This window comes from Scyliorhinus canicula, chromosome 9, assembly GCF_902713615.1.
Source record: "Scyliorhinus canicula chromosome 9, sScyCan1.1, whole genome shotgun sequence".
NCBI lineage: Eukaryota > Metazoa > Chordata > Chondrichthyes > Carcharhiniformes > Scyliorhinidae > Scyliorhinus > Scyliorhinus canicula.
In genome coordinates this window covers 96,090,768-96,115,302 of record NC_052154.1, presented here as the reverse complement: position 1 = coordinate 96,115,302, position 24,535 = coordinate 96,090,768, and the positions used below count along the sequence as shown (strand labels likewise).

The following is a 24,535-nucleotide window of genomic DNA, read 5'->3' as shown; positions in this document are numbered from 1 at the left end:
TAGCCTAGCATTTATTGTCCATCCTTAATTGCCCTTGAGAAAGTGGTGGTGAGCTGCCTCCTTGAACCACTGCAGTCCATGTGGTTTAGGTGCACCCACAGCGCTGTTGGGAAATGTGGTTCAGGATTTTGATCTAATGACAGTGAAGGAACGGTAATATATTTTCAAGTCAGGATGATGAGTGACTTGCAGCAGGTGGTGTTCTCATGCATCTGCTGCCTTGTCCTTTGAAGTGATAAAGGCTGCAGGTTTGGAAGGTGCTGATGAAAGAGCCTTGGTGTGTTGCTGTCATGCATCTTGTAGATAGCTACCGCTTTGTCACTGGTGGATGTTTTTTTTAAATTATTATTTTTAAAATTTAGATTAGCCAATTATTTTTTCCAATTAAGGGGCAATTTAGCGTGGCCAATCCACCTACTCTGCACATTTTTGGGTTGTGGGGGCGAAACCCACGCAGACACGGGGAGAACGTGCAAACTCCACACGGACAGTGACCCAGAGCCGGGATCGAACCTGGGACCTCAGCGCCGTGAGGCGGTTGTGCTAACCACTAGGCCACCGTGCTGCCCTCACTGGTGGATGTTTAAGGCGGTAGATGGGGTGTCAATCAAGCAAGCTACTTTGTCCTGGATGGTGTTGAGCTTCTCAAGTATTGTTGGAGCTGCACTCATCCAGGTAAGTGAGCATTCCATTACACTCCTGACTTTACGGAGTTTAATCCGGACAAATGTGAGGTAATGCATTTTGGAAGGTCTAATACAGGTAGGGAATATGCAGTGAATGGTAGAAACCCTCAAGAGTATTGAAAGTCAGAGAGATCTAGCTGTACAGGTCCACAGGTCACTGAAAGGGGCAACACAGGTGGAAAAGGTAGCCAAGAAGGCATATGGCCTAGAATTTGCAGTGCAGAAGGAGGCCATTTGGCCCATCGAGTCTGCACCGGCTCTTGGAAAGAGCATCCTACCTAAGCCCACACCTCCACCCTACCCCCATAACCCAGTAACCCCACCCGACACTAAGGGCAATTTAGCATGGTCAATCCACCTATCCTGCACATCTTTGGACTGTGGGAGGAAACCGGAGCACCCGGAGGAAACCCACGCACACACGGGGAGAACGTGCAGACTCCGCACAGACAGTGACCCAAGCCGAGAATCGAACCTGGAACCCTGGAGCTGTGAAGCAATTGTGCTAACCACTATGCTGCCCTGCTTGCCTTCATTGGCCGGGGCATTGAGTATAAGAATTGGCAAGTCCTGTTGCAGCTGGAGAGAAGCTTAGTTAGGCCACACTTGGAATATAGAGTTCAATTCTGGTTATTAGCTATGAGGAGCGGTTGAATAAACTCGGTTTGTTCTCACTGGAACGACGGAGGTTGAGGGATGACCTGATAGAGGTCTACAATATTATGAGGGGCATAGAGAGAGTGGATAGTCAGAGACTTTTCCCCAGGGTAGAGGGGTCAATTACTAGGGGGCATAGATTTAAGATGCGAGGGGAAAGGTTTAGAGTAGATGTACGAGGCAAGTTTTTTTTACACAGAGGGCAATGGGTGCCTGGAACTCGCTGCCGGAGGAGGTGGTGGAATGAAAGACGATAGTGACATTTAAGGGGCATCTGGACAAATACATGAATAGGATGGGAATAGAGGGATTCAGACCCAGGAAGTGTAGAAGATTTTAGTTTAGATGGGCAGCATGGTCGGCACAGGCTTGGAGGGCCGAAGGGCCTGTTCCTGTGCTGTACTTTTCTTTGTTCTTTTGTTCTTTGTTTGACTTGTGCCTTGTAGACTGCTTCAGTATGTGAGAAGCTGAGAATGGTGCTGAACATTGTGCAATCATCAGAGAGCAATCCCCACTTCTGACCTTATGATGGAAGGGAGGTCTTTGATGAAGCAGTTGATAATGGTTGTTCCTCGGACACTACCCTGAGGAGCTGCTGCAGTGATGCCCTGGGAGTGAGATGATTGACCTCCTAACCGCTACAATCATCTTCCTTTGTGCAGCCAATGGAGTGTTATTAGCCTGATTCCTATTGACTCCAGATTTTGCTACGGCTCCTTGGTACCTTGATGTCAAGGGCAGTCACTCACCTCACCTCTGGAGTTCTGCTCTTTTGTCTGTGTTTGAACCAAGTCTGTAAGTAATGAGGTCAGGAACCTGGCAGAACTCAAACTGAGCAGGTAAATCCACTCGATTACACTGTCGACAAAACTTTCATTGATGATCAAGTGTGAACAAAGAAGAAAGAAAAAGTACAGCACAGGAACAGGCACTTCGGCCCTCCAAGCCCGTGTCGACCATGCTGCCCGTCAAAACTAAAATCTTCTACACTTCCTGGGTTCGTATCCCTGTATTCCCATCCTATTTCTGTATTTGTCAAGATGCCCCTTAAACGTCACGATCGTCCCTGCTTCCACCACCTCCTCTGGCAGAGAGTTCCAGGCACCCACTACCCTCTGTGTAAATAAACGTGACTCGTATATCTCCTCCAAACCTTGCCCCTCGCACCTTAAACCTATGCCCCCTAGTAATTGACCCCTCTACCCTGGGGTAAAGCCTCTGACTATTGTTGCACATTTTACTTGAGTGTATTACGCGTTTATTGGAGTGTATTAACACGCCTCCGTTTAAAGGCCGTGTGCTTAACACTGCTATAGCTCTGTATGTGTAATTTCAGCTCGGAGTCGCCCAGTGTCGTATATAAACACCTCACAAGTATCTCAAGGTCAGGTTCAAAGTAATAAAACTATACACCGATTAGTAAGTTCCAACGATCAATATTTATTATACAAATATAATAAATACGCATGCACACGCTAAAGACTAATACCTGTTTCTACTATTAAACGACTAAATACTTATCTAAGTGGGAACCAGCAAGGTCAGGGGACAAGGCCTTTGTTCCTTTCTGGGCTGCACCTTCTGTTCGTTATTAGTCAAATACTGTATAAGTTCACGTAGCGAGCGTCGTTTTGGGACTTACTGAACGATGGCTGGTGCTCAACGGCTGGTGATGGAAGACAGGATCAACGGCTGGAGTCGGAGTCAGGATACAACAGCAACGGGGTCAACAGCGGAGCCGGAGCAAAAGCAGACCAAGCCGGAGCACAAACAGACAGAACCATGTGCGGGGGTCTATCTTTATAGGGGTCCCCAATGTCCGTGCCTTTTCGGGGCGGGCTTTACCTGCCATGCATCGATTGGATCATTTCCCAATCGATGTCTCACAAATCCCCCAATCTGAGGGTCTCTTCTCGATGGGTGGGGCGGTCTCTAGGGTCTTTGTGATGGATACTTCTGGTGCCGTTTAGTCTGGGCGTCCACTCAAAGTATCCATTCAAAACCAAATGTTGCTATTGTGTGTGCCCAGATCTGGATTGCCTCATTACTATGCAAAGCGTTTTGCTATTTACACCTTTGGTTGAGATCTTCCACCTGGCCATAAACTAGTTTTGCTACGTGCAGAATGCTAATTAGTCTTTGCAGACTGCTTGTCCTGGCTAAACGGCTTTTTCCCTGCAGTCTTAGCAGTTCTCCATTTTGTTAGCCCAGTGTCCATCTTAGGTGGCTACACTATCCACTCTGTCTATGCCAATCAGTGGATTGATGCAGTCGTATTTGGCCAGGTTGGATTTGTCCTCTGTCTTGTGGACAGGACATTCCGGGCAATTTTTCACATTGTCGGGTAAATGCCAATGTTGTAGCTGTATTGGAACAACTTGGCTCAGGGCTAAGCATCTTGCTGCAAAGCCAAATAATGTTCTTGTGTGACTTGTATATATTAAAATAGGAGCACATATTAGCCTTGCTGCCCTGTAAACATCACTATACATCAATATCGTGATAATTTGACAATGATAGCCACTCTTTTGAAGTTCTGGCCCATGAAGGGGTGTGGGTACATGGTGAGTAAGATTGCAGATCAGCCACAAATGGCATGTGGTGAAACAGCTTGAGAAACTGAATGGCTGAGTCTGGTTCTCCCCCCCCCCCCCCCCCCCCCCCCCCCCCCCCCCCAAAACCTGGCCTTCTGACTCTGCCCTTTCAGCTCATGCCCAGGCCCAGACTCTGCCCTCAGCCTTCCCTGATCTGTGCCTCTTGTCCTGAAAGAGGGCCCTCTTCCCTTGTTCAGCATCCTCTCTGCTGTTTGGACCTAGTGTTCCAGGTGGAATGCCCTGTAATGTGTGGTGCTTTGTGTTGTCATCGTCTCATGGTGAGGTTTTACTGTTGCCATGCTTTGTCGTCTTACCATATCGCGATGAGGTTTTCCCTTGTACTATCTGGCTTTCCTCCGGTGCTGGAGTAGGCCTCCTCATGCTGGATGCACTCCCTGGATTTGCAACACATAGCTCACTCCAGGATTCCTTCTCACTATCCGACTCCCTTTCTCCCGAGCTACTGTCATTCTTCGGGTTCACTGATGCAGTTGAATCAGCTGGTCCCCAGTGTTGAGCTGCTTGATGACTTTGGGGGGGGGTTCCAATTCTTGATATTCCTACTCTGAAAGCAAGCTTTTCCCTCCGTCAGAAGGTCCACCTTGTCAGCTTTGCGGTTGTTCTACATTTTTATGTCCTTAGTCCTTGAAGATGAACTGTTTTCTGTGTATAAAGCATAACAGAATCCTGAAAGTGTGTGGGACCTGGATAGCTCTCTCTACCACATTCTGTTAGGAAAAAAATAAGCTGCGAAATTCATATGACAAGCACATCAGGAATAGTAATGTGATAGTAATGTGATAGTGAGTGCAATATAGGTGGCACAGTGGTTAGCACTGCTGCTTCGCCGAGCCAAGCACTCGGGTTCGATTCTGGCCTTGGGTGACTGCAGAGTTTGCACTTTCTCCTTGTGTCTGCGTAGGTTTTTTCCGGGTGCTCCGGTTTCCTTCCACAGACCAAATATGTGCAGGTTAAGTGGATCGGCCATGATAAATTGCCTCTTGGAGTCCAAAGATGTGTGGGTTAGGTGGGGTCACGGGGATAGGATGGGGGAGTGGGCATAGGTATGCTGCTCTTTGAGGACTTCCGGTGATGGCGGGCGGGAGGCAGCCGCACATTGGAGGGCTCCCGTTTGGGAATGGCATTTTCAGGGTTTAACGTCCGGTCCCAGGGGCAACAGAGGCAGCAAAGGCAGGGAGAAGGCACAGCGAAAGTAAATGTCGAAAATAAGTTTAAAAACGGCCATGAGAAAAGCGGCTGAAAGTCTGCCGGGGAATGCAAAGGTCACCGCGGGGATGGCAAGATAAATGCAGGCTGGGGCACCAGGGGAGGCCGCATTGCCCACAGCTGAAGAAGTGACTAAGGTGATGACCGCGGAACTCGAAAGGCAGTTCACAAAACACATGGGGCAGCACGGTAGCACAAGTGGATAGCACTGTGGCTTCACAGCGCCAGGGTCCCAGGTTCGATTGGTGTTAGGTGGAGTGGTCATGCTCAATTGCCCTTAATGTCCAAAAAGGTTAGATGGGGTTATTGGGTTACGGGGATAGGGTGGAAGTGAGAGCTTAAGTGGGTTGGTGCAGACTCGATGGGCCGAATGGCCGCCTTCAGCGCTGTATGTTTTTAACAAAAAATGTGGAGGTGATGAGGAAGGAGATGGGGGCGGTTGCCCCGGTGAGGGAGGCGGTATTGAGCGCAGTGGCAGAAGTGGAAGAGACATTTTTGCAACACAGTGATCAAATTACCTCGGTGGGGAAGGAGATGCGGAAGGTGATAGAGATCAACAAGGGTCTGCGAGCCAAAATGGACGACTTGGAAAACAGCTAGGCGGCAGAATCTGTGGATTGTGGGTCTACCCGAAAGAGTGGAAGGCCCAAGGCCGACTGAGTATTTTGCCACGATGTTGGCGAAGCTATTGGGGAAGGGGGATGATCCCTCCCGATATGAACTGGATCGGGCTCATCGGTCGTGGAGGCCTGGACCAAAGGAGAGTGAACCGCCAAGAGTAGTGACGCTGTGTTTTCATAGGTACAGTGTGATGGAGAAGGTTCGGTGCTGGGCAAAGCAGAAGCGCGTGGTGCAGTGGGCTGGAGTTGGTATACGCATATATCAGGACTTTACGGTGGAGCTGGCGAGGAGGCGGGCTGCCTTCAGCCGGGTGAAGAAGGCACCATACATCAGTAAGGTGCAGTGCAGCGCGGCATAGTATATCCAGCTAGGTTGAGGGTAACCTACAAATCCAAAGACTTTTATTTTGGGACGGCGGAAGCAGCGGAGGAGTTTGCAAAGGCAGAAGGACTGTGGCAGAATTGAGAAATGGACATGTACCGATGTAGCCTCATGTAACTGTATTTTGTTCACTGCGTGCTGGTGTATGTGCTAAATGAGCCAACGTATATATTTGGACAAGGGAAGAGATGGGACTTTCACTTGCAATGATGATTCTTTGAGGCTTGGGTGTGTATGCGGGGTTTGTGTGCTAAAGGGGATTTCTTGGTTTTTCCTGGGACCGGGCAAGGGGGAAAGATATCCGGGCAGGGGCCTGCACGCTGGCCGGTTTATGCCGGCCAGTGAACGGGAGTGAGGTGGGGGGAGGGACTGCGGCCATCGGAGCCTGGCAGAACAGGTTCCAATGAGTCGAGGCGGGGTGGAAAGTTGAGGGGAAGGAACAGAGGTTGGGGGGAGGAGTTTTGTAATAGGAAGTGGAGGGGAGGAGTCGGGGGGGATTGACAATTCATGGGTGTGATTTACAGTGCTCTTTCGGGGACTGGATGGCATTGAATGTGGGGGTGGGGTGGACGCTATCGGTAAATGGTGACCATAGGCGATTCCTGATTCCTTTTTCTTTGTTTTTCCCACCATGGTTTGTTTTATTTGATGCTTATATTGTCAGGTGGGCCGTCGTTTGGGGTGGTGGGAGGATAGGATTGTTGTTGTTAAGGGGATTGACTATGTATTTGTTATCGTTTACTGCTTGTTGGCAGGGGTATAAATTCTGAAGAAAATGTGAAAATGGAGAATAAAAATCTTTTACAAAAAAAGCTATGGTGCTCTTTGAGGGTCAGTGCAGACCCGATGGGCTGAATACCCGCCTCCTGCACTGTAGAGATTTCATGGTTGCACAGTGAAGGTGGCACAGGTCCAAAGATGTTGCCTGTGATCTTGACTAGCGCTGTCACTGTTGTTTGACAGGTGAAATTTGGCTGCCTGTCTTGCCAGCAGTTGACAAAACTCTCCAGCTGCCTGCCAAGGAAAAGCTCAGCATTCTGAAGCACTGACATGCACAGAAGTCTGAGTAAGACCTTGACATGGCAGCACTTCTATTGTAGAATTGGAGTAACTAGATCAGATAGATCAGCCTTATCCACATGATGCAGTTTACAAGTTGAAGAGTGGGCTCTTAGCGAATTTGAAGAGGACGCAAAATGGAGAATTATTCTGGTAAAATTTTATATGACCTTTTTCTCTATTTTCCACCCAAAACGGCGATGAAATGGAGAAGTTTTTTACAGGAGAATTTCATAGAATTTACAGTGCAGAAGGAGGCCATTCGGCCCATCGAGTCTGCATCAGCTCTTGGAAAGAGCACCCTGCCCAAGGCCATATCTCCACCCTATCCCCATAACCCAGTAGCCCCACCTCACACTAAGGGCAATTTTGGACACTAAGGGGCAATTCAGCATGGCCAATCCACCTAACCTGCATATCTTTGGACTGTGGGAGGAAACCGGAGCACCCGGAGGAAACCCACGCACAGACGGGGAGAACATGCAGACTCTGCACAGACAGTGACCCAAACCGGGAATCGAACCTGGGACCCTGGAGCTGTGAAGCATTTGTGCTAACCACTATGCTACCGTGCTGCCTGCAAATTCTCCCCACCTTTCTCAAATCAATGGCTTACAGTTTCTAACTCACTGCATTGCAATGCACTGTCTACTGATGAAACATTCTCAATGGTACCGGCAGTTGTAAAAAGCCCTGCAAATAACTTGAATTGTTTCCACAAATTGAAAAGGACAGAATTGTCTTTATAATGCACCTTTCATAAGTCCTGACTGTCCCAAAGAACTTTACAGCCAATGATGGATTTAAAAAGTTTTCTTAGCCGCTGTAAGGTATGAACCGTGGCAGCCAATATGTACTCATGCCAACAACGATGTGATAATATCCAGAACCATCTGTTTTTGTGGTGTTGATTGAGGGATAAATATTGGCTAGGACACAGGGGAGAACATCCCTGCCTTCCACCTGAGAGGGTTCAATGTCTCATCCAAAAGAGTGCATTTCTGGCACTGCAGCGTTTCCTCAATGAAATGTCAGCCTTGATTTCAGTGCGCAAGTCTTATAGTGAGACGTGAACCGATTTCAGAGGTGAGAGTGCTTCTACTGTGGCACAGCTTTGGCCTAAAACGTGCTGGAAAGTATTGAGCACCATTTAATCTGAGTACTGGGTAATCAACCAATGAAGATAGCTCTGGAATAGCTCGCTGGTAATACAGAAATATACCACACCTTCCCTGGTTCTGTGTAGGGCTTGCTTAACTGTTTAGTTATCTTTATCAAGGTTAAAACGGAACTTGGTGCCTGCTTTGAAATCTCCTGCAACCCTTCGATAACTGCTAAAAACAGTTGACGCCAAAAGAGCTGAACTTTGCAGATACATGGCACATAAACTTGGCAGTTTACTGGGACCTTATTTCTTATTTGTATATATGAGGTTAACAGCCCATTCAGCAGCTTCACCGATGAAGTGTCAAAATATGTGTGGCGTATTTCTGTATTACTAACGAGATATTTCAGAACCATTTCATAATTCTAGCTTCTTATCATTGAAAACACGTGTCCCATTCCAACAAAAAGCAGCTTCATGGTTTTAATTTCCTGGTACTCAGTCTAAATGCTGCTCAATATTTGTGATATCATCAGGAAAGGATCTCTCTTTGCAAGAACATAGAACGATACAGCGCAGTACAGGCCCTTCGGCCCACGATGTTGCACCGACATGGGAAGTCAAAAACTAAAGGCCACCTAACCTACACTATTCCATTATCATCCATATGCTTATCCAATAAATTTTTAAATGCCCTCAATGTTGGCGAGTGCACTACTGTTGCAGGTAGGGCATTCCATGGCCTCACCACTCTTTGCGTAAAAAACCTACCTCTGACCTCTGTCCTATATCTATTACCCGTCAATTTAAGGCTATGTCCCCTCGTGCTAGTCACCTCCATCCGCGGGAGAAGGTTCTCACTGTCCACCCTATCTAACCCTCTGATCATTTTGTATGCCTCTATTAAGTCACCTCTTAACCTTCTCTCTAACAAAAACAACCTCAAGTCCATCAGCCTCTCCTCATAAGATTTTCCCTCCACACCAGGCAACATCCTGGTAAATCTCCTCTGCACCCGTTCCAAAGCTTCCACGTCCTTCCTATAATGAGGCGACCAGAACTGTACGCAATACTCCAAATGCGGCCGTACTAGAGTTTTGTACAACTGCAACATGACCTCATGGCTCCGGAACTCAATCCCTCTACCAATAAAGGCCAACACACCATAGGCCTTCTTCACAACCCTATCAACCTGGGTGGCAACTTTCAGGGATCTATGTACATGGACACCGAGATCCCTCTGCTCATCCACACTACCAAGAATTTTACCATTAGCCAAATATTCCACATTCCTGTTATTCTTTCCAAAGTGAATCACCTCACACTTCTCCACATTAAACTCCATTTGCCACCTCTCAGCCCAGCTCTGCAGCTTATCTATGTCCCTCTGTAACCTGCAACATCCTTCCGCACTGTCTACAACTCCACCGACTTTAGTGTCGTCTGCAAATTTACTCACCCATCCTTCTGTGCCCTCCTCTAGGTCATTTATAAAAATGACAAACAGCAACGGTCCCAGTACAGATCCTTGTGGTACGCCACTCGTAACTGAACTCCATTCTGAGCATTTCCCATCAACCACCACTCTCTGTCTTCTTTCAACTAGCCAATTTCTGATCCACATCTCTAAATCACCCTCAATCCCCAGCCTCCGTATTTTCTGCAATAGCCGACCATGGGAAACCTTATCAAACGCTTTACTGAAATCCATATACACCACGTCAACTGCTCTACCCTCGTCTACCTGTTCAGTCACCTTCTCAAAGAACTCGATAAGGTTTGTGAGGCATGACCTACCCTTCACAAAACCATGCTGACTATCCCTAATCATATTATTCCTATCTAGATGATTATAAATCGTATCTTTTATAATCCTCTCTAAGACTTTACCCACAACAGACGTGAGGCTCACCGGCCTATAGTTACCGGGGTTATCTCTACTCCCCTTCTTGAACAAAGGGACCACATTTGCTATCCTCCAGTCCTCTGGCACTATTCCTGTAGCCAATGATGACCTAAAAATCAAAGCCAAAGGCTCAGCAATCTCTTCCCTGGCTTCCCAGAGAATCCTAGGATAAATCCCATCAGGCCCCGGGGACTTATCTATTTTCACCTTGTCCAGAATAGCCAACACTTCTTCCCTACGCACCTCAATGCCATCTATTCTAATAGCCTGGGTCTCAGCATTCTCCTCCACAACATTATCTTTTTCCTGAGTGAATACTGACGAAAAGTATTCATTTAGTATCTCGCTTATCTCCTCAGCCTCCACACACAACTTCCTACCACTGTCTTTGACTGGCCCTACTCTTACCCTAGTCATTCTTTTATTCCTGACATACCTATAGAAAGCTTTTGGGTTTTCCTTGATCCTACCTGCCAAAGACTTCTCATGTCCCCTCCTTGCCCGTCTTAGCTCTCTCTTTAGATCCTTCCTCGCTTCCCTGTAACTATCAAGCGCCCCAACTGAAACTTTACGCCTCATCTTCACATAGGCCTCCTTCTTCCTCTTAACAAGAGATTCCACTTCTTTGGTAAACCACGGTTCCCTCGCTCGACCCCTTCCTCCCTGCCTGACTGGTACGTACTGATCAAGAACATGCAATAGCTGTTCCTTGAACAAGCTCCACATATCCAGTGTGCCCAACCCTTGCAGCCTACTTCTCCAACCTACACATCCTAAGTCGTGTCTAATGACATCATAATTGCCCTTCCCCCAGCTATAACTCTTGCCCTGCGGGGTATACTTATCCCTTTCCATCACTAATGTAAAGGTCACCGAATTGTGGTCACTGTCTCCAAAGTGCTCACCTACCTCCAGATCTAACACCTGGCCTGGTTCATTACCCAAAACCAAATCCAATGTGGCCTCACCTCTTGTTGGCCTGTCAACATATTCTGTCAGGAAACCCTCCTGCACACATTGTACAAAGATCGACCCATCTAATGTACTCGAACTATATATTTTCCAGTCAATATTTGGAAAGTTAAAGTCTCCCATAACAACTACCCTGTTACTTTCGCTCTTTTCCAGAATCATCTTCGCCATCCTTTCCTCTACATCCCTAGAACTATTAGGTGGCCTATAGAAAACTCCAAGCAGGGTGACCTCTCCTTTCCTGTTTCTAACCTCAGCCCATACTACCTCGGAAGAAGAGTCCCCATCTTGCATCCTTTCTACCACCGTAATACTGTCCTTGACTAGCAGCGCCACACCTCCCGCTCTTTTGCCCCCTTCTCTGACCTTACTAAAACACCTAAACCCCGGAACCTGCAACAACCATTCCTGCCCCTGCTCTATCCATGTCTCTGAAATGGCCACAACATCGAAGTCCCAGGTACCAACCCATGCTGCCAGTTCCCCTACCTTATTTCGTATAGTAAGAAGTCTTACAACACCAGGTTAAAGTCCAACAGGTTTGTTTCAAACACGTATACTCGTATATTTCGTTATTTCGTATACTCGTTATTTCGTATACTCCTGGCATTGAAGTAGACACACTTCAAACCACCTACCTGAACACTGGCACCCTCCTGCGAAGTCAAATCTGTGCTCCTGACCTCTATACTCTCAATCTCCCGTACCTCAAAACTACAATCCAGGTTCCCATGCCCCTGCTGATTTAGTTTAAACCCCCCCAAAGAGCACTAACAAATCTCCCCCCCAGGATATTGGTGCCCCTCAGGTTCAGATGTAGACCATCCTGTCTATAGAGGTCCCACCTTCCCCAGAAAGAGCCCCAGTTATCCAGAAATCTGAATCCCTCCCGCCTGCACCATCCCTGTAGCCACGTGTTTAATTGCTCTCTCTCCCTATTCCTCGTCTCACTATCACGTGGCACGGGCAACAACCCAAAGATAACAACTCTGTTTGTTCTCGCTCTGAGCTTCCATCCTAGCTCCCTAAAGGCCTGCCTGACATCCTTGTCCCCTTTCTTGTTCCTTTCCTACCTATTTCGTTAGTGCCAATGTGGACTACGACTTGGGGCTGCTCCCCTTCCCCCTTAAGGACCCGAAAAACACGATCCGAGACATCACGTACCCTTGCACCTGGGAGGCAACATACCAATCGTGAGTCTCTCTCGCTCCCACAAAATCTCTTATCTGTGCCCCTGACTATTGAGTCCCCAATTACTAATGTTCTACTCATATCCCCTCTTCCCTTCTGAGCAACAGGGACAGACTCCGTGCTAGAGTCCCGTAGAGTTAAGCATATGGGCGATGGTCTGATCTGGATGGCCACAGTCACAATTTGAACTGTTCCTTATGTTCCACTTCTGGTGCATGTGGTCGCATCTTCCCTGGACGGCCCTGTAGCAGTTGAGGATTGTCCAGATTTTCCACGGGCGTTTGAAACCTGGGAATGCACCACTCAGGTCAATTATTAGGTTAAGGTTGGTGAACAAAAAGCAAAGAAAATTACAGCACAGGAACAGGCCCTTCAGCCCTCCAAGCCTGCACCGACCATGCTGCCTATCTAACGTAAAACCTTCTACACTGCCAGGGACTGTATCCTTCTATTCTCATCCTATTCATGTATTTATCAAGACGCCCCTTTAACATCCCTAGCGTAGCTGCTTCCACCACCACCTCCGGCAGCGAGTCCCAGGCACCCACTACCCTCTATGTAAAAAAACGTGCCTCGCAAATCCCTTCTAAACTTTGCCCCTTGCACCTAAGACCTATGTCCCCCAGTAATTAACTCTTCCACCCTGGGGAAAAAGCCTCTGACTATCCACTCTGTCCTCATAATTTTACAGACTCCTATCAGGTCACCCCTCAACCTCTGTCGTTCCAATGTGAACAAACCGATTTCATCCAACCACTACTCATAGCTAATGCCCTCCATACTAGGCAACATCCTGGTAAACCTCTTCTGTGCCCTCTCCAGAGCCTTCTGGTAGTGTGGCGACCAGAATTGTATGTAATATTCCAAGTGTGGCCTAACTAAATTTCTATACAGCTGCAGCATGACTTGCCAATTTTTAAACTCGTGCCCTGGCCGATGATAACGGAGCATGTCCCATCTCTTAAAGTCCTCTTTCATTTGTTCTACAAGCCGGGATAGGGTTAACTTGTACAGTGCCTCCCATTCCCGAGCCACCTGGATTCCCAAATATCGAAAGCACCTTCCTACCATTCTAAACAGCAGCTCTCCAAATCTCTTCTCTTGTCCTCTCGCCTGGATCACAAACATCTCGCTTTTCCCCATGTTCAATTTATACCCCCAAAAATTACCAAATTCCCTTAAGATCCGCATAACTTCCCCAATCCCCCCCCAACGGGTCTGAGATATACAAGAGCAAGTCATCTGCATAAAGCGAGACTTGGTTTCCCCCCCCCCCCCGAACCAGCCCTTTCCAGTTCCTAGAGGCTCTTAACGCCATGGCCAGTGACTCTATGGCCAGAGCAAACAGTAACGGTGAGAGGGCACACCCTTGCCTCGTCCCTTGGTGCAGTTTAAAATACCCCAACCTCAGACGGTTTGTACGCACACTTGCTACAGGTGCCTGATAGAGCAACCTCCCCAGTCAATGAAGCCCTCACCAAACCCAAACCTTCCCAGTCTCTCGCACAGGTAATCACACTCCACCCTATCAAAAGCTTTCTCCGCATCCATCGCAACCAACACCTCCATCTACCCTCCTTCTGAGGCATTATAACAACATTTAAAAGCCTTCGAACATTTGCCGTGAGTTGCCTGCCCTTTACAAATCCCGTCTGGTCTTCCCCTATCACCCCCCGGGACACAACCCTCTATCCTTGTGGCTAATATCTTAGCCAGCAGTTTGACGTTGACATTCAATAGGGAGATCGGCCTGTATGACCCACAATGCTCCGGATCCGTCTCTTGTTTCAGGATCAATGAGATAGAGGTCTGCGACATTGTTGGGGGGAGGACTCCTTTCTCTCTTGCATCCTTAAATGCCCTCACCAGCAGTGGGATGAATATCTCTGAAAACTTCTTATGAAATTCCTCCGGGTAGCCGTCCGGCCCCGGGGCCTTGCCAGATTGCATGCCCTCCAACCCCTCCATTATTTCTTCAATTTCAACTGGGGCTCCCAGCCATTCCACCAGATCCTCATCCACCCTCAGGAACCTCAACTGACCCAAGAACTGCCTCATCCCCTCCACCCCAGCCGGGGGTTCCGACTCATATAATTTATTGTAAAAGTCCTTAAACACCTCATTCACCCCCGCTGGGTCCAGGACCGTGATCCAACATCTACTCTTTACCCTCCCTATCTCCCTGGCTGCCTCCTTTTTTCTGAGCTGGTGTGCTAGCATTCTGCTTGCCTTTTCCCCATACTCATAGATTGCCTTGCCTTCCTCAGCTGTTCCACCACCTTCCCTGTTCCTGTTGTCAACAGCCCAAATTCCACCTGTAACCTCCGCTGCTGCTTCAGCAACCCCGCGTCTGGGGCTTCCGAGTATCTCCTGTCCACCTGAAGTATCTCCCCAACTAGCCTTTCCCTCTCAGCTCATTCCACCCGTTTCTCTGTGGACCCGCAGTGAGATTAATTCCCCTGACCACTGCCCAGACCGTTGCTGCAGAGACCTCCCCCATATCATTTGTTTCCAGGTAGTTCTGGATGGACTTGTTCACCCGCCCACAGATCCCTTCGTCTGCGAACAACCCCACATCCAGCCTCAATAGCGGGCGTTGTCCTCTCTCCAAACTAACCCGTAGATCCACCCAATGTGGGACATGATCCAATACTGTGATTGCCGAATACTCAGTATCTGCCACCCCTGATAGTAGAACCCTGCTCAGATCTAAAAAGTCAATGCAAGAGTATATCCTGTGGATGTGGGAGAAAAAAGAAAACTCCTTTGCCCTTGGCCGTGCAAACCTCCATGGGTCTAATCCCCCATCTGTTCCATAAACCCTTCAATTCCTTTGCCGCCGCTGGCACCCTCCCTGTCCTGGATTTTCACCGGTCCAATTCCGGATCAATCTCCCCCATGATCAAGTTATGTGACTCTTAAGTCTGGGATCTTATCTAACACCCGCCTCATAAATTCCACATCGTCCCAGATCGGAGCATATACGTTCACGATACCACCCGCACCCCCTCCAGCTTCCCACTCACCATTATGTACCTGTCACCCGTGTCTGACACGATTCTCCCTGCCTCAAATGCCACCTGTTTATTAATCAGAATCGCTAACCCCTTGGTCTTTGAGTCCAGCCCTGAGTGGAATACTTGGCCAACCCACCCCTTCCTCAATCTGGTCTGGCCTGTAACCTTTAGGTGTGTCTCCTGTAACATTGCCACGTCCGCCTTCAGCCCCCTCAGATGCATGAACACGCGAGCCCTCTTGACGCGCTCATTCAGCCCTCTAATGTTCCATGTAATCAGCCTGGTCGGCGGACTTGACGCCCCCCTGCTGACTAGCCTTCACCCTTTTTCGGCCAGCCTCCAGCTCGCGTCCGCGGCCTCCTCGAGCCCACCCTCGGGCATCCACTGTCCTCGACCTCCCATTTATCCTCTAGTAACAGCTCTTCCCCTGTCAGCAAAGCAGCTCCCCCCCCTCCTTCCCCCTGGTAACAGCACCAGAAACCCAACTTCCCATATCAAGCTCATCACCTGTGCGCCCCCCACTGTGCTTCCGTGAGCCAGCTGACCTGATAGCTCCCCCCCCCCATGGCACCAAACTGACTATCTCCCCATTGTTCTGCCCCCACCCCCACCTTAGACATACATATTCAAAGAATCACATTCCCCTGTAAACAAACACTAGAAAAAACAGTGGAAAAACAACCACGGAACCCCCCCAGCTCCCAGTAAAACAAAGTTAACATTAGACCCTAAAACAGTCCCATATTGGACATAACGCTACTTATTCAAACTAACACAAAAGTGATTATCAACAAATCGCCATTACTCTCCCCAAAGCTCCAGTGTCTTTCGTTCACATCCAGTCTTTTTTCCTTCGGGCGAACCCCTGCACAGATCCCCTCAAGGCGAACTTAATTTTCTCCATACCCAGGAAACTCGACATGTCCGCAAGCCACAACTCCGTCTTCGGGGGCTTTGAGTCCCTCCACGCCAATAGTATTCGTCGCCGGGCTATCAGGGAAGCAAAGGCCAAAACATCGGCCTCTTTCTCCCCCTGGACCCCCGGATCTTCCGAAACCCCAAAAATTGCCACCCCTGGACTCATCACCACCCTTGTTTTTAGCACCTGGGACATGACCCCCGCAAATCCCTCCCAGTACCCCCTCAGCCTAGGGCCTGCCCAAAACATGTGCACGTGGTTCGCTGGTCCTCCCGCGCACCTAGCGCATTTGTCCTCTATCCCGAAGAATTTGCTCATCCGAGCCACCGTCATATGGGCCCGGTGAACGACCTTAAATTGAATCAGCCCGAGCCTAGCCCATGTCGCGGTCGAATTTACCCTACTCAGGGCCTCTGCCCACAGCCCATCCTCCATTTCCCCGCCTAGCTCCTCCTCCCATTTAAGTTTCAGTTCCTCTGTCTGGGACCCTTCCTCCCTCATGAGCACCTTATATATAAATGAGACTCTACCCTCCCCTTCTTCCCTCCTAGAGACTATTCTGTCGAGGATCCCCATTGGCGGGAGGCGTGGGAAAGATGGGACCTGTCTACGAACAAAGTCCCGCAACTGTAGGTATCTAAAATAATTTCCCCTTACCAACCCAAATTTCTCCTCCAAGCTCCTCAGACTCGCAAAGCTCCCTTCCAGGAACATATCACAAACCCTTCCCGCCCCCGCCCGCCGCCATACTCTGAATCCCCCATCCATACTCCCGGGGGCAAACCGATGGTTGTCGCAGATTGGCGCCCAGACAGACGCCCCCATCTCCCCCACATGCCTCCTCCACTGGCCCCATATCCGCAGGGTCGCCACCACTACCGGGCTGGTGGTGTACTTGGCCGGCGGCAGCGGTAGTGGAGCCGTGACCAGGGCTACCAAGCTGGAGCCCCTGCACGAAGCCGCCTCCACCCGCTCCCAAATAGACCCCGTACCCACCATCCACTTCCTTATCATAGCGATGTTGGCCGCCCAGTAATAATTGATCAGACTCGGCAAAGCCAGCCCTCCCTCGCTGCGGTTCCTCTCCAACATCGCCGCCTTCACCCGCGGGGATTTTCCCGCCCAGACAAAGCTCATGATCAGCCCGTTAACTCTTTTGAAGAAGGACTGTGGGATAAAGATCGGGAAGCACTGAAAAATAAACAAAAATCGAGGGAGGATTGTCATCTTTACAGTCTGCACCCTCCCTGCCAGCGACAGCGGGAGTGCATCCCATCTCCGAAACTCTCCCTTCATTTGCTCCACCACCCTGGCCAAATTTAACTTATGCAGCCTGCCCCAGTCTCGTGCCACCTGGATTCCCAAATACCGGAAATTTTCCTCAACCAGCCTAAACGGTAGCCCTCTCAATCTGCTCTCCTGGCCCCTTGCCTGGACCACAAACATTTCACTCTTGACCGTATTTAATTTGTATCCTGAGAACTGGCCGAACTTCCTCAGCATTCCCAGTATAGTTCCCATCCCGGCCACTGGGTCCGACACATACAGGAGCAGGTCGTCTGCATAAAGAGAAAACCCTATGTTCAACCCCGCCCCTCACCATCCCCTTCCAACCCTCTGCGGCTCTCAGCGCAATCGCCAGCGGCTCTATGGCCAGCGCAAACAGCAGCGGGGAGAGCTGGGAGCCCTATCTGGTCCCTCGGTACAACCTAAAATACTCCGACACTTCTCTGTTGGTCGTGACGCTGGCCCTCGGAGCCTGATATAATAATTTGATCCAGTCCACCAATCCCTCCCCGAACCCAAACCGTCCGAGCACCTCCCATAGATAGTCCCACTCCACCCGGTTAAAGGCCTTCTCGGCGTCCATTGCCACCACTACCTCCACCTCCCTACTCACTGGGGGCATCATTATCACATTAAGTAATCTTCTCAGGTTGGCCGCCAGCTGCCTACCTTTCACAAACCCCGTTTGATCCTCCCCAATCACCTCCGGTACACAGTCCTCCATTCTACCCGCCAGTACCTTTGCCAGGAGCTTGGCGTCTACATTAATCAGGGAGATTGGCCTGTAGGACCCGCACGCCTCCGGGTCTTTACCCCGCTTCAATATCAGTGGCTTGTGACATTGTCAGGGGCAGGGTCCCTCTGTCCCTTGCCTCATTAAAAACCCTCGCCAAGACCGGGCCCACCAGCTCAGAGAACGTCCTATAAAACGACTGGGTATCCATCCGGCCCCGGGGACTTCCCCGACTGCATGGCCTTAAGGCCCCCCAATACCTCCTCTACTCTAATCGGGGCCCCCAGCTCTTCCACTCGCCCCCCACCTACTGTTGGGAATGTTAACCCGTCTAGAAACCTTCATCCCCTCCGGTTCTTCCGGCGGCTCCGAAGTATACAGCTTACGTTAGAAGTCCCGGAATACCTTATTCAATTCTGCCGGGTCTTTTCCCATAAATATTCATATGTTGAAATTTATAATGGATCCAACTAGGGTAAGTATGTCACGGTGTGTTCGATTTCCATTCCAGCTTCCCCACTGTTAGTCCCAAATAATATATAAATACTGAATGATATCTGTTTCTCGATCTCGTTCTCCCCCTCTCCAGCACATTTGTTGTTGCTGTGTGTTGTCATGGATGTTTACTGGTTACTTTACACCCATTTGAATTGTGTGTGTTGACGTAATTTCAAGTAGGTCCGTCTTTCATTTGGTTATCATGTTGCAGGTTCTTCAAGCAGCAGCCAAACAAACTCCTCAATGAATCCGATGGCATCCCTGGGGGCACTGCAGACACTGGCAGGGGCGTCAGGAGGCCTCAATGTTAGCTCACTAGCAGGTGAATGGAGCACTGTTTATACAATGTTCAGATTGCAGCAGAAACAATAGGATTGACGGTATTTAGGGTTTTATCAGCGCAATGCAATATTTCAAAATAGAGGTCTCTCTGCCGCATAATGAACCAAATTCAAAATGTTTTCAGTTACCCCAGAGTGCGGTGGATGCAGGGACAGTGAGTAAATTTAAGGAGATGTTAGACAGATGTTTAATTGGAATGGGTTGAAGGGTTATGGGGAACAGGCAGGACGGTGGAGTTGAGGACTCTCAGAGTCTGTGAGTGGAGGGGATTAATTGGGCTGAACGGTGAGGAAGTTTGGGGAGGTGGGGAGTACTGCTCTAGTCGTTGACTGAGGTAGTGGCAGACGTGATCAGGCTCCAGTCTGGTAGACTCTATTTCGGTGAGGTGCTGGTCGGGGTGGAGGTGATGGTTTGTGGGGGGGTAGGTGGGGGAACAGCTCCAGTCTGCAGAGGGGGTTTTGAGGGGAACACGGGCTCCTTTCTGATGGGGATGGGGAGCTTTCAGGGGAGGGAAGCCAAGCGGGTTTTCGGGAAGGGGGGGTGGTTTGCGGGGAAGGGAGTTGAGCTGCAGTCAGTTGGGAGTGTTGGGGGAAGTGTGGGAGGTCTCCAGGCTGACGGGGGAGTTTGGAGGAGTGCTCAGACTTTAGTCTGGTGAGGGTGTAGGGGCTGTTGAGTTGACTTTGGGCTTTAATCCAGGGGTGGATCAGATACAGTCTGTTCATTTTTACTACTGGCTTGTCGAGCAAGTTCTAAATGTAGATATGACCAGTGACCTTATCAAAACTGTCCTCAGGTATGGCAGCTTTGAATGGAGGCCTTGGATCTGGGGGTCTGTCGAATGGTACAGGCAGTGCAATGGATGCCTTGACCCAGGCATACTCGGGCATTCAGCAGTATGCAGCTGCAGCCCTCCCCTCACTCTACAACCAGAATCTTCTCAGCCAGCAGAATCTGAGCGCAGCAGGGAGTCAGAAAGAAGGTAAGCATGAGAAGCACCATCCCAATCCCAACCATTTTGTCTGGAATCCAGGTTAGTGCACAAGATTTGAGTGTGGTTCGGACCGGGGCCAGTACGAGGCGGGGTATGGGGCTTGGCCAGTACGAATGGGGTCCAGGGTGGGTTCAGTAAGAGTGGGGTACGGGGGCCGGTTCAGTAAGAATGGGGTACACAACAGGGTTAATGCGAGTGGGGTACAGAGCGGGTTCAGTACGAATGGGGTACGGGGTTGGTTCAATAAGAATGGGATACGGGGGCAGGTTCAGTATGAGTGGGGCACAGTGGCGGTTTCAGTAAGTGTAGGGTACGGGGGCGGGTTTAGTAAGAGTGGGGTACAGGGGCCTGGTCAGTAAGAGTGGGGTACGGGGGCCTGGTCAGTAAGAGTGGGGTACGGGGGCCTGGTCAGTAAGAATGGGGTACGGGGGCCTGGTCAGTAAGAATGGGGTACGGGGGCCTGGTCAGTAAGAGTGGGGTACAGGGGGCCTGGTCAGTAAGAGTGGGGTACAGGGGCGGGTTTAGTAAGAGTGGGGTTCGGGGAGATTTCAATAAGAGTGGGGTACAGGGGCGGGTTTAGTAAGAGTGGGGTACAGGGGCGGGTTTAGTAAGAGTGGGGTATGGGGGCCTGGTCAGTAAGAGTGGGGTACAGGGGCCTGGTCAGTACGAGTGGGGTACGGGGGCCTGGTCAGTAAGAGTGGGGTATGGGGGCCTGGTCAGTAAGAGTGGGGTACAGGGGCCTGGTCAGTAAGAGTGGGGTACAGGGGCCTGGTCAGTAAGAGTGGGGTACGGGGGCCTGGTCAGTAAGAGTGGGGTATGGGGGCCTGGTCAGTAAGAGTGGGGTACAGGGGCCTGGTCAGTAAGAGTGGGGTACAGGGGCCTGGTCAGTAAGAGTGGGGTATGGGGGCCTGGTCAGTAAGAGTGGGGTACAGGGGGCCTGGTCAGTAAGAGTGGGGTACGGGGGTAGGCTCAGTAAGAGTGGGGTTCAGGGGCCTGGTCAGTAAGAGTGGGGTACGGGGGCCTGGTCAGTAAGAGTGGGGTACAGGGGCCTGGTCAGTAAGAGTGGGGTACAGGGGCCTGGTCAGTAAGAGTGGGGTACAGGGGCCTGGTCAGTAAGAGTGGGGTACGGGGGCCTGGTCAGTAAGAGTGGGGTACGGGGGCGGGTTTAGTAAGAGTGGGGTACAGGAGGCCTGGTCAGTAAGAGTGGGGTACAGGGGCCTGGTCAGTAAGAGTGGGGTACAGGGGCGGGTTTAGTAAGAGTGGGGTTCGGGGAGATTTCAATAAGAGTGGGGTATGGAGGCAGGCTCAGAATGAGTTGGGTACGGGGAGGGTTCAGTAAGAATAGGGCCGGGGGGCGGATATAGTAAGAGTGGATTAAGGTGGCATGGTCATTAACAGAGAGATTATGGGGGCAGGGGCAGGTTCAGTAAGAGTGGATTCTGTCAATGTGGGGTACAGGGTTGTGTTCAGTGCGAGTGGGGTATGGGGTCAGGTTCAGTAAGAGAGGAGTACTGGGGTGGGTTCAGTGTGAGTGGGATATGGAGGTGGGGTTCAGTCCGGGGCAGCTAAGAGTCTGGCACGGGGCTGGGTTCAATGCTCCGGGGGGGGATTGGTAGGAGTTGGGCACAGCCATCAATCTGAATGGGGTAAGTATCTGTACGATAGGGGTATGGAGACGGGGATCGGTTTGAGTGGTATTAGGGATTGGGTATGTTATGCATTATTCTGGCAATATTTCCAACGATGGGCAAGGAAGGGTGAGATCTGACAGTGCAGTCCACATCGGCACACGCTGCGGAAACGGGTGGGGAGGGCGGTGGACCTCAGCGTGAATCTGCACCTTGGGGATGGTCATTCAGCTCCAGACTGCAAGCTACTGAGAGGTTTATCCGATCCTACTGTCTGCTCCTCTCCTGTGGCTTTTTACAAGAAATAATCTTTATTAGTGTCGCAAGTAGGCTTACATTAACAATGCAAAGAAGTTACTGTAAAAATCTCCCAGTTGCCACACTCCGGCGCATGTTTGTGAAAGCGGAGGGAGGATTCAGAATGCCCAATTCACCGAACAAGCCCGTCTTTGGACTGTGGAAGGAAACCGGAGCACCCGGAGGAAACCCACGCAGACGCAGGACGAATGTGCAAACTCTGCACAGACAGTGACCCAAGCGGAATCGAACCTGGGACCCTGGAGCTGTGAAGCTAAATGCGCAGCCTGGTGTCCCTGGAGAGGGAGCTTGTGGTGTGTGTGGGCACCATCGAGGCCTTCCGTGTCCGCTGAGCACTGCAGGGACTGGCGTATTACTTTGAGCCTCCTAATCACATTTCAATTTGATGTTTTTGTTTTCATTAGTATTTCGTTTTTGTTCAAGGCAGTATCCTTTAAATTGCTGCAGGTTAAACTTGTCCTCAGTTAATTTAGTTTAGATTATTTGGCTTCAACACAAAATAGTTGGAATCCACATTGACCTGTTGTTTGAGTTCAGTGATCCAATGGTTTTGTTCATATGTTAAGAAGTGACACTGTAGTCAGTTTAGCTTCAGCTAATAATTTTGCATTTTTTCCGCTCTCCCTCTCCTTCTCCCCTGCCCTCCCTCTCCACCGCCCTCCCTCTCCACCACCGCGCTCTCCCTCCCACTGTGCTCTCCCTCCCACCGTGCTCTCCCTCCCCCCGTGCTCTCCCTCCCCCCGCGCTCTCCCCCCCCGCGCTCTCCCTCCCCCCCCCGCGCTCTCCCTCCCCCCCCGCGCTCTCCCTCCCCCCCCCGCGCTCTCCCTCCCCCCCCCCCGCGCTCTCCCTCCCCCCCCCGCGCTCTCCCTCCCCCCCCCGCTCTCCCTCACCCCCCCATGCTCTCCCCCCCCCCCTGCTCTCCCACCCCCCCATGCTCTCCCCCCCATGCTCTTGCCCCCCCCCATGCTCTCCCCCCCCGTGCTCTCCCTCCCCCCCCCCCGTGCTCTCCCTCCCCCCCCCGTGCTCTCCCTCCCCCCCCCCGGGCTCTCCCTCCCCCCCCGTGCTCTCCCTCCACCCCCCGTGCTCTCCCTCCCCCCCCGTGCTCTCCCTCCCCCCCCGTGCTCTCCCTCCCCCCCCGTGCTACTCCTCCCCCCCGTGCTCTCCCTCCCCCCCGTGCTCTCCCTCCCCCCCTTGCTCTCCCTCCTCCCCCCCCGTGCTCTCCCTCCCCCCCCCGTGCTCTCCCTCCCCCCCCCCGTGCTCTCCCTCCCCCCCGTGGCTCTCCCTCCCCCCCGTGCTCGGCCCTCCCCCCCCCCGTGCTCTCTCCCTCCCCCCCCCCGTGCTCTCCCTCCCCCACCCCGTGCTCTCCCTCCCCCACCCCGTGCTCTCCCTCCCCCCCCCCGTGCTCTCCCTCCCCCCCCGTGCTCTCCCCCCCCCCCGTGCTCCCCCCCCCCCCCCGTGCTCTCCCCCCCCCCGTGCTCTCCCTCCCCCCCCGTGCTCTCCCTTCCCCCCCCCCCGTGCTCTCCCTCCCCCCCCCCCGCTCTCCCTCCCCCCCCCGCTCTCCCTCCCCCCCCCGCTCTCCCTCCCCCCCCCCCGTGCTCTCCCTCCCCCCCCCCCGCTCTCCCTCCCCCCCCCCGTGCTCTCCCTCCCCCCCCGTGCTCTCCCTCCCCCCCCCGTGTCTCTCCCTCCCCCCCCGGTGTCTCTCCCTCCCCCCCCGGTGTCTCTCCCTCTCCCCCCGGTGTCTCTCCCTCTCCCCCCGGTGTCTCTCCCTCTCCCCCCCGTGTCTCTCCCTCCCCCCCGTGTCTCTCCCTCCCCCCCCGTGCTCGTCCCTCCCCCCCCGTGCTCCTCCCTCCCCCCCCGTGCTCTCCCTCCCCCCCCGTGCTCCTCCCTCCCCCCCCGTGCTCTCCCTCCCCCCCGTCTCTCCCTCCCCCCCGTCTCTCCCTCCCCCCCCGTCTCTCCCTCCCCCCCGTCTCCCTCCCCCCCCCGTCTCTCCCTCCCCCCCGTCTCTCCCTCCCCCCGTCTCTCCCTCCCCCCCGTCTCTCCCTCCCCCCCGTCTCTCCCTCCCCCCCCCGTGCTCTCCCTCCCCCCCGTGCTCTCCCTCCCCCCCGTGCTCATCCCTCCCCCCCCGTGCTCTCCCTCCCCCCCCCGTGCTCTCCCTCCCCCCCCCGTGCGCTCCCTCCCCCCCCGTGCTCTCTCCCTCCCCCCCCGTGCTCTCTCCCTCCCCCCCGTGCTCTCCCTCCCCCCCCCGTGCTCTCCCTCCCCCCCCCCGTGCTCATCCCTCCCCCCCCCTTGATCTCCCTCCCCCCCGTGCTCTCCCCTCTCCCCCGTGCTCTCCCTCCCCCCCCGTGCTCTCCCTCCCCCCCGTGCTCTCCCTCCCCCCGTGCTCTCCCTCCCCCCGTGCTCTCC

At 52.0% G+C, this 24,535-nt stretch overlaps 1 protein-coding gene across 7 annotated transcripts in view; it reads left to right on the top strand.

Annotated features, from left to right (window-relative positions):
- The window catches only part of celf1 (cugbp, Elav-like family member 1), a 215,979-nt gene that overhangs the window by 164,105 nt on the left and 27,339 nt on the right, over window positions 1-24,535 (top strand). For all 7 annotated transcript variants that reach the window (XM_038807236.1, XM_038807234.1, XM_038807237.1 and 4 more), the window contains 2 exons: window positions 19,065-19,175; window positions 19,989-20,174. In XM_038807236.1, the coding sequence (XP_038663164.1) occupies window positions 19,065-19,175; window positions 19,989-20,174 (297 nt within the window). The remainder of the gene's footprint in view (window positions 1-19,064; window positions 19,176-19,988; window positions 20,175-24,535) is intronic.